Source organism: Pygocentrus nattereri, chromosome 24, assembly GCF_015220715.1.
Source record: "Pygocentrus nattereri isolate fPygNat1 chromosome 24, fPygNat1.pri, whole genome shotgun sequence".
In the NCBI taxonomy this organism is placed as follows: Eukaryota; Metazoa; Chordata; class Actinopteri; order Characiformes; family Serrasalmidae; genus Pygocentrus; species Pygocentrus nattereri.
In genome coordinates, this window is record NC_051234.1 from 18,392,481 (window position 1) to 18,402,429 (window position 9,949).

The 9,949-nt window shown below is 39.5% G+C and overlaps 1 protein-coding gene across 1 annotated transcript in view; it reads right to left on the reverse strand.

The window, feature by feature from the left end:
* The window catches only part of jph1a (junctophilin 1a), a 50,979-nt gene extending 41,853 nt beyond the window's left edge, over positions 1 to 9,126 (reverse strand). The window contains exons 1-2 of the mRNA XM_017696225.2: positions 8,559 to 9,126; positions 4,816 to 5,569 (exon numbers count right to left, since the gene is read on the reverse strand). Of these exons, the coding sequence (XP_017551714.1) occupies positions 4,816 to 5,569; positions 8,559 to 8,937 (1,133 nt within the window). The 5' untranslated portion in view covers positions 8,938 to 9,126. The remainder of the gene's footprint in view (positions 1 to 4,815; positions 5,570 to 8,558) is intronic.
* Positions 9,127 to 9,949: the final 823 nt, after the last annotated feature.

Below are 9,949 nucleotides of genomic sequence, written 5' to 3' on the forward strand. Positions count from 1 at the left end.
TTACATATTGATCATTTTACACAGGGAGGCCAAGATGGTGTTAGGAGTCTTGCCCAAGGACTCTTATTGGTATAGTGTAGCTTGCCCTGGTGGGGGATTGAACCTGTCTACAGTGTTACCCACTACACTATCCCAACCACCATTTTATATGCAAATTGGAAAAAAAAATACATCATGAAATCTGACTGGGAGGCAACCATACTTTTGCATATGAGTGCAGCATGTCATGGTTATATAAAACAATAAGCCCATTCTTAAAACAGTGCCAGTGTTTACACCCCATATTCAGTCTTTCCTGGGAACTTGGACCTGAATGACTTCGATTAATTGATTAGTTGGGAAACAAAAACTCGCAGGTAGTAATAATGTTGCCCATCACGTTTCATTCAACAGACTAAAAATAAGAATTATCCTCATTTTATCAAAAAAAAAAAAAATCAAAGCATCTACCATATCTTCTTTTCCAAATTCTTTAAAAACTTTTTTATCAATCGTACAGCAACATATTTTGGACAGAAGTCCAAGATAGGCTCCTTTTCTGTATTTTTCCTCTAATGATAAAGCAAAAATAAATTAAGCGGCTTCTGTGTGCTCAATTACATAAATGAAATTTGACATTACAGATCAGATAAACATCAGATACGGAGACCTAAAACAGCTTGCACACTTCGTTGGCATATTCAAATATAGTGAACACATTCAAATACTAAATACAGAGTTTGAAAAAGTTACCATAGCTCTGTGGTTCATGTGGGCGGGAAGCTAATAACTGGAGGAAAAAAGAAAAAATCCCAGCTAGTCTGAGTGCTTTAGCACACAAGCAGCTCTAATAACCGCAGAGTTTAGTCAAGCAGTTTAGAACAACAATTTCAAAATGCTGCTCATCTCTTTGGTCAGTGCTGCAAAATCTACCTACTAAGCTTAAACAGAATCAGCTGAAAAGCAGACATTGATGTGCTGTTTTTTTAATGCTGTATACAGTTTTAATAAGACATTATAGTATGGTATGGTATGGTATGGTATGGTAGCACTTTACTGTAGGTTACTGTTCATAAGGCTACATGACTTTACCTAAGCCTAACTACATAAACGTTTATGAATGCTTATTTCAATTTATCTGTAATAAAGGTTACTTTGGCTAATTTTGATCAAAATTGGCAAATGTAACCTTAATAGCAAATGATGCCTACTGGAATAAGCATTTATGAAAGATTTATGAAAGGTTATGTCTGTTGTCATGACAAGCTAATTTAGGTGTCATGCAGCCTTATGCACAGTACCTTACAGTAAAGTGTTACAGATATTAGTATCTCACTATGTCAAGTTTGTGGTGTGTATATTCTGCAGTGTATATTCTGTCAAAGACCCGCACCTGATGGTCATGCTGCACATCATACTCTTTTTCTACGAGATTTGAAGTGAAGTGTTTTCACAGGTTTTGATTTTTGGGTTGTGCATAACCCTGTACTACAGTTCATGCTATCTGCATTTCCCTTTTTCAATCTTGTAAAATATTTGGGTTGTGCAAATGTCATCAAGCCATCTAATCAATAACAGCAAGATTTTTTTTTATTAACACTAGCATTAGCAATAGGTTAATTAGTTGTTCCAGACTTAGTTAATACAGCAATTTGCCTGCAAGAGATCCAGTCCAATATCGAGAGAGTTAAAGGTAGGAGTCATGTGAACAGAAGCTGAAACATTTTACACATTACACATGACATTTTTGCTGATACATAAAAAACTTTTAGTAAGTTTTAGGAGTGAACAGAGTAAATGATTCTACAGAGATGTAGTAAAAATTGACCTTATGCTTGCAGGCACAGCTACTTCTGTGCAAAAGTGGTGCAGCATACCTAGCAAAGCAGAAAGTTTGTGTTTCTACAAGAGAAAAAAATGTCATGAGAGTATATTTTGTATGGTGGCATGTATGAACATGAGCATCCCAATAAAATACCATATAACGGCTACATGTATGAATAATGTGAGACCTAAATGCAACCGTCACCCCAGTACTGAAAAGTAGTGCATCAAATGAGAGCTCGCCCCCCGTGGTTCCGGCAGTCATGCTCCACTGGTCTTTGTTTGGCAAATGACTAACATTCAAAAGGTTATGAGGTACACAGAGTTTCACTGATAATCAATAACATCACCACTGGGTTAGTAAATGTTTTGGTCAGTGTATTGATTGGATTTTTAGGAATCTACACCCACTGGCAACTTTATCAGAAACCCCTCTTTTGTAGCTCCAACTTGCTGGCTAGTGAGTAGAAGTACAAGGTAGGGATCTATAATAAAGTGGGCAGTGAGTATGCAATAAAAAAATGAATAGATGGCAATTAGTAATCACTAATCTATGTACGTGTAAGAGAACTGCTTCTGTTGTTCTTTTACAACAGGAATTACGCTTGGCTTGTCATTCAGACTGGTTTGACACGAAATGGTTTACTGTAGAGACTCTTTACAGTGGTGTTGATGGGAACCAGGTGTCACAATGTCTACAATACAAATATAGCCATTTTATTTACTATCCAGATCCACCAATGAAACTATACGTGTCTTCTGAGTTTTATATGTATAATACACATCTCGACGATTGAATTATGAAAAAATCTCGAAAAATGTGGAATTCCACTTTATTTTCAGCACTGATAAAGCTGTCCATTTTCACACAACTTTTGTTATGGATTTTTTTTGTTCCTTTAAAATTTACAGCAAGCTTGGATAGAACTCCATTCTTTAAAGTGTAGCTTTACATTAAGTAAAGCTTATGTACACATTAAATGAACTTTGGCTGATCACTAACTAAACACGTTTAACAATGTTACAGCCCTAATAGTGACCACTGCCATTACTAATGACCAGTGCTCTGTAAGTCTACTCACTGCTCACTGTAGGTGTAACCACAGACAAGGAGCCACAGACATGGAGCCCCTCCCCAAAACAGGGACAAACGCCAAGCTTGTGGTTATCTCAGGTCACGGCCCCAACACGCACACACACTTACAAACAAACAGAGTGTGTGTTGGCACACACTGTGCTGCAGCTCTATGCTATTCCTATAGTGCAGAATTGAAGAAGGTATAAAGTACTGTAAGTAAGATATAAACATATAAGTATATGCTAATTTATGCACAATTAATGTCTATTTGCTAAATTTAACATTTTGAACAACAGCACATTTCACATTTTGTTAAATTTTTTCCAAAGTTAAACAAATTGAAACTGTGCAGTAAAATTTGTAGGAAATGTCATATTTCAGCATGTTCTCTGCAGAGGAGAGTTCAATATTTTTTAATTTAGAAAATCAACAAAGCATAATTTCACCAGAGGTGTCCAAACTTTTACATACGATTGTATGTGCAGGGCGTGTGCTGTATAAACACACTGACTAATACGGCTTACTGCTGTCAGCCAGCTGATATACACACGCCTCGCTGAATGAAATCTCAATCAATCTGAACTGAAAAGAACACTTCAGCAATACTCATTCATACTCATCATCCTCCTTATAGACTGATCATCAGCAGATGGCAGAAAGCTGCTATTTAAATTAAGTGTCCATCCTGGGCTATTATAAGTTAAAGAAAAAATGCAAGCACAGCTCCTTTTGAATTCATTATTTTTGTGTATATATATATATATATATATATATATATATATACACACACACACACCTATTCGTGTCATATCAGTCATGGTGTATGTTATATGTTATATGTCATGTTATACAGTCTTAATGCTGCAGTAATAAAACAATTCTTAATGATACAGAAGTTGAAAAATGGTCAGGTAGCTTACTTGTACTTGTGTTATTTGTGTTATTCTAAATGCCAACATTAATTATGTTGGCATTTAAAATGACAACAATGTCAATTTTATATGCCACTTATATTTACATAATAAATTAACTTAATAAATAAGTTTTATTTAATAAACTGCCAAATATGATGTACAACTGTTCTTGTAGCAAGTAGCATTCTACTGCAGTAGCTTAGCTTGCAGTTTCATTCCACAGCACAGGTTCATTCCAGCTTACTTACGCTTACATGAACATTCAAATCTATGCATGTAATCATGTGTTACTGCATGTATAGCTGATGCATTATTCTTCAATATCCTCATTAGAAGCTAGTATTAGCTTACAGCTTTACACACAACCACACAGGTTTCCAGTTTAGTGAAGCCTCGGTGATGGAAGTTTAAAGAACAGTGGGTAAAACAGTATATTGTGAGTGGGGCTGTTAGCTTAAGCTACTTTTGATTCACAATCCTTAGCAGAGCTAGAAAGAAGGCCAAATCATCTTCCTGTACAACCACACAGGTTCATTCCAGCTTGCTGAAGCCTCAGTTATAAAAGTTTAGAGAATAAAGACTCAAACTTTAGTGAGTAAATCTGTGTTTTGTGTGTGGCTCTGTTTCTTTGTACTACTTGTGCTTCAATATTATTAATTACTATTAACACAAGATGCTGGTGTTAACTTATAAGTTACCTTATGTCATGTTATAATCAACTCTGAGTGAAATTCATTACAAAAATAGAACTTTTCTGATTATTAAAATTACAGAGAGATTCTTCTCTCTCACAAAGGACAGAAACCGTGTGTAGTAGGGGGAGACAAGGTATGCTTTCTTAATGAATGTTGAGGATCACGGATACTCCTGTTCCATTTCAGTAGTTTCCAGGATTCAGTAGTTTCCTGGAACAATTTTTTATTCGACACAGATGATGCTGTTGTGTTTTGGTGTATGCTTTCATGTTAAATTTAATCATCACAAAGCTGACTTGCACCAGAAGGCCAAAAGGACACCAACCTTGAAGTTGCTATTTCCACTTTTGTCCTGGCGATGGCGGCGGCCCTCCTGGCTCCCTCCACAGCCCGCTCTACTTTCTCTTTGGTCTTGGGATTTTTGAGTGGAATTATCTGCTTCCGTATCCCGCGCACCAGAACGTTGTTTTTGTACTTCCCTTCTTCCCTGGTTCCATCTGGAAAAACGGTGCATCCGTATCCATTCCGCTTGTTGTTTAGCCACTCCCCTTCGTACTTCATGCCGTTGGATCGCTCGCTGATGCCAAATCCGTTGCGCTTGTCATTCTTCCACTCGCCCATGTATGACTCAGTGGTGGTGGCGTCTACGTTGTCCTCCATTGGTGGGAATTCTTCAGTTGCCTCTCCATCACCATAGCTGATAGTGGAGTTCCCATCACTGGAGCTGATGCGGCTCATGGCTGAGCTCCTTTTGCTGGAGATTGAGCTTTTGGATTCGGACTTACGGAGTTGCCGCAGACTTCCAAACAGTGAACCTCGTCGGAAAAGGCCTGGCTTCTTCTTCCTGCCTGCTAGCACCTCGCTGTCACTGTGGAAGTTGAGCACAAAGCCGCCACGGGTGCTGACCGGCTGCTCAGCTGCTGTGTCCGGCACCACCGCACCGTTACTCTGGACGCTCCGCAGGGACGCCAGTGAGGTCCGGAGAGGAGAGCGGATCACTGTAGCCATTCCGTATGGAACGCTCTGCCTGACTCCATAACCATGCCGCATCCCACCCATCCACTGTCCCTGGTATGTGCCTGAGGAACAGCAAAACAACAGAATTAGTCGATGTGCAACTATTAAAAAGTAGATTAGTAGTAGGTTTATTTATTTTCATGTTTCATTGAATTAATCAGAATTATAGTTTTGTCATGTTGGAAAATGATTTAGTGGTAATAATGTATTTTATTACATATTATTGCTAGTCACCAGCCTGTCATGTTGATTACACCAACAGAAATAATCCAAAATAAATTCATCTTGTTCCATCCCCATTTTTGTCCTCCTGTAAAGTTCTCTCTCCCTCTCTCTCTCTATATATATATATATATATATATATATATATATACATATACTCTCCGGCCACTTTATTATTACTATTACACCTTGCTAGTGTGTGAAAATCCCAGCAGATCAGCAGCTTCTGAAATACTCAAACCAGCCCTTCTGGCACCAACAACCATGCCACGTTCAAAGTCACTTAAATCACCTTTCTTCCTGATTCTGATGCTCGGTCTGCACTTCAGCAAGTTGTCTTGACCACCTCTACATGCCTAAATGCACTGAGTTGCGGCCGTGTGATTGGCTGATTAGCTATTTGTGTTAACAAGCAACTGAACAGATGTACCTAATAAAGTGGCCAGTGAGTGTACACATACACACACACACACACACACACACACACACATATGTGAACAAGTATGTATGGTACTGATGTGTCGGATTTACAAGGTCCCTTCCTCACTCCCATAATTACAAAACTTTCATCTAACAGTAACTAAACCCAATGACTTATAGTTATTACAAGTCTAGACTAAGAGGAATAACTGAATAACAAGCCAATAGCTTAATATATTTATCTAACATCAAACCATCACATTAAACAGACAGTGAAAGCAAACTGCTTTCTCTTATTTCTATATTGTATTAAAGTGTCCACTGCAGGAAAAAACAAATTTTCTTATCTTTTGTTTTTGATATAAAAAGTAGGCATTGTTAAATGTCTAAATGTTTTGTTCACTCTCCAGTCGATATTTGGAAGCAAAGTTGCAAAAACTACTTTTGTGATGTCACCAAAAACAATGCACTTACATTTAAACCCACACTAATGTCATCAGTGGAGTTCCAGGAATTTACAACAAAAATAAAGAACATGGGCCCTGGAAATCACTGACTGATTACATATTACTAGTAACCGACGGTCTACAGAAACAACTACAATACCTAAACTGCTGTATTACAAATCAAATACCAAGTGAAGCACTTTAGCAGTTCTACTTTATTTGCTTTGTTCAAAGTGACCAGCTATAATCTATACATGTAAATAAAATCACTGTGAGAAATAACTGGGTCAGAATAGCAGATACATACAACACAGTAACCAAAGTTTCTGAGTGCCTTTGGAACAGTTACACAAATCACTTGATGAGTGACGCATGATAGCAGCATCCAAGGATTATGGTGCTCAGAGATCAGCATCAGCCTACTTTAATCTACGCTTCCTCTCAGACCGGATTCACAGGGCTTGTTGACAGAAACCTCAAATAATGTTTTAGAGCAAAAACAAATTTAAAATGAATTTAATGGCAGTAAAAGTGAGTGAAGTGAAGTGACAGTAAAATGGCCTTCTACTTTGGCCCTTTTACCCTTTAAAGGCATCACAATGCACAGATGTTTTAGGCTACACAACATGAACAACATAACTGCAACTGTTCGTTTCCTTACAATACATTACAACACACTGGTAATTCCTTGAATCAGTTGTGTAGACTACGGTACTATATACACATCTATAGACTACAGTACTATAGATCTATAGTACTGGTACTGTATACTAATCTATAGACTACTGTACAAATCTATAGACTGCAGTACTATAGTCAGCTCTATAGATTCCAGTCCTACTGACATCTCTATGAACTACAGTGCTATGATCTGCCATATACACTGCAATATTATAGACACCCAATATACTACAGTACTACAGACAGTACTATAGTAGTACCAGTAGTACTGTAATCAGCTCTATAGACTGCAGCATTATAGTCAGCCCAATAGATTGCTGTACTATAGTTGGCTCTTTAGATGGCAGACTATAGATGGCTCTATAGACTACAGCACTATAAATGTCTCTGTAGACTATAGTACTATAGATAACTATAGTCTACAGTCCTATAGGCAGCTCAATATACTGCAGTACTATAACCAGATCTATAGACTACAGCACTATATACAGCTTTATAGAAATTAGTATTATTAGCTATATAAACTAGATATCCTTTGTGAATTAAAAATCATATTACAAATAAAATTATTATTATTATTATCATTATTATTATTGTTATTAGACTCCCGGGACAGGCTCCAGCACCCTCCATGGCCCAGGAGGATAAGCGGTTCAGAAAATATGTGTGTGTGGGTTTGTGTGTGTGTGTGTATTATTGCTATTATTACACATGCTTTACAGTACTATAGATGTTGTTATAGGCTGCAATTAACATCATTCAATCTACCACCTGCTCAAATATCCTTTTAGGAGGGACACTAAAAGGGGAACACCACTGAACTTTTAAAATGTCTGCATAATTGAACAGTTAAGATGTAAACACAGTCCTTCAGAGGGGTTTGGTGTGAGATACTTCTATTCTAGAGAAACTTACAGAGTCATAAACGTTCAAAGCGGATGGTGAAGGGAACCAGGCGTCCACCTCTAAAAGCTCCCTCGCAGAAAGTTACTGTTACTTGAAAAGGTTATGAATACACTGCCTGACGCCTGAGACACTGTTTTACCATAGATATGTGAAAGTGTTCTATTCACGGCAGAAAGTGGGGTAAAAAAGTAAATAAAGTGGCTATATCTGTATCATGGACATCATGACCCCTGGTTCTTATCACCACCACTGTAAAGAGTCTACAATGAACCATTTTACCTGATACCAACACTGAACTCTTTTACACCTGAACCGCTTAACTATTTGGAATTGAAGGCACACATAGGCAGGTGTACAGGTGTACAGGTGTACTTACCCCCATCTGCGTAAGTCTCCACTCCGTACCCATCCTGAAGTCCATTGCTCCACGTGCCGTCGTACCTGGCCGGTGTGTTGTTGCCCTGCCGGACTCCATACCTGCCCTTAAAGCCGTGGCTCCACTCTCCCCGGTAAATCCACTTGCCTTTGGTCTCCACTCCGAGCCCATGGCGCTTCCCCTGTGACCAGTAGCCCTGGTAGGTGTTCCCGCTGGGCCAGGTGTAAACCCCGACTATCTCAAAGCCGTGGCTCCAGGCTCCGGCGTACTCGCCCTGACCCTGCGGCCCGGTGCAGATGCCGTGACCGTGGGCTTTGCCGTCCTCCCAGCCTCCACAGTACGTGCCTCCATCGTCAAAATCAAACCGTCCGCCCGTCATTCAGAGGCGCATACGCACGCGCAGCACGCACGCGGAGTTCTTGCTTTCTGGCGAAGACACACACAGCCTGAAGCGCGCGGACACGGTGCTGCAGGTGGTCAGCCCGAGCATGAATGGGCAGCAGGCAGGAGAGGGCAGTTATCACCCACAGGAGCCACGAACAGCTGCCCCCGACATGCACTCCTCCTCGCGCACCGCACACAAGCACGGAGACCGCGCACCACAGCGCCAGGAGAGGAGGCCACGCCCTCTGCTTTGGCGTCAGTGTGTGTAGCCCCGCCCTCAGAAAACCTCCACCAATCAGCTGAGAGAGTCTAAACCAAAAAACGCTTTGTTTATTTACTTCATTTTTACTGGCGTTTCACTCGAGATTTCCCAGAGTCTTTCTCCAAGTCTTTGATTATGGATTTGAAAATGATGATAATCACATCAGAGGATAAGAAAAAGCACACATGCTAAGCTAAAGCACTGCACTTTTTTTCTCGAAAGGCTCCCCATGTAGCGCTGTCATAAGCTAAGGTTTGAACACTTCTGGTCAAATATCAGGTTTCGTTGATTTTCTAAGTGAAAAAGTTAACACATCTACAGAGAACGCACTTCTGTACATCCTAAAATCACGGCTCCTGAAAACAATGAGCAATATGTCTAACAGAGAGCTGTTAAAGATTCAGTCAGGTGTGCAGTTTTATACACACTATTTCGGCATGAAAGCCAAACTTTCAAAACATACTAAGAGTGCACTATAAATGGAGTAGGAAGACATTTGCCATGCCTTTGTTATTCCATTGTAACTTTTGTAATTCATTTTTACACTGCCATTTTCTAACTGCTGTTGTTTTTTGTTACTGTACCTTTGAGATTGATTTGTGTAATGGGCTCTGTTCTGATTGGCAGTGTCTCTTTCAAAAAACTGTCTGGGCTTAAGTTTTGGAGCAGTCATGGGCTGGAGGTTTGGGAACCAGCCTCATGACCGGAAGGTCACCGGTTCAATTCCTAGACCCTAGGCAGCACT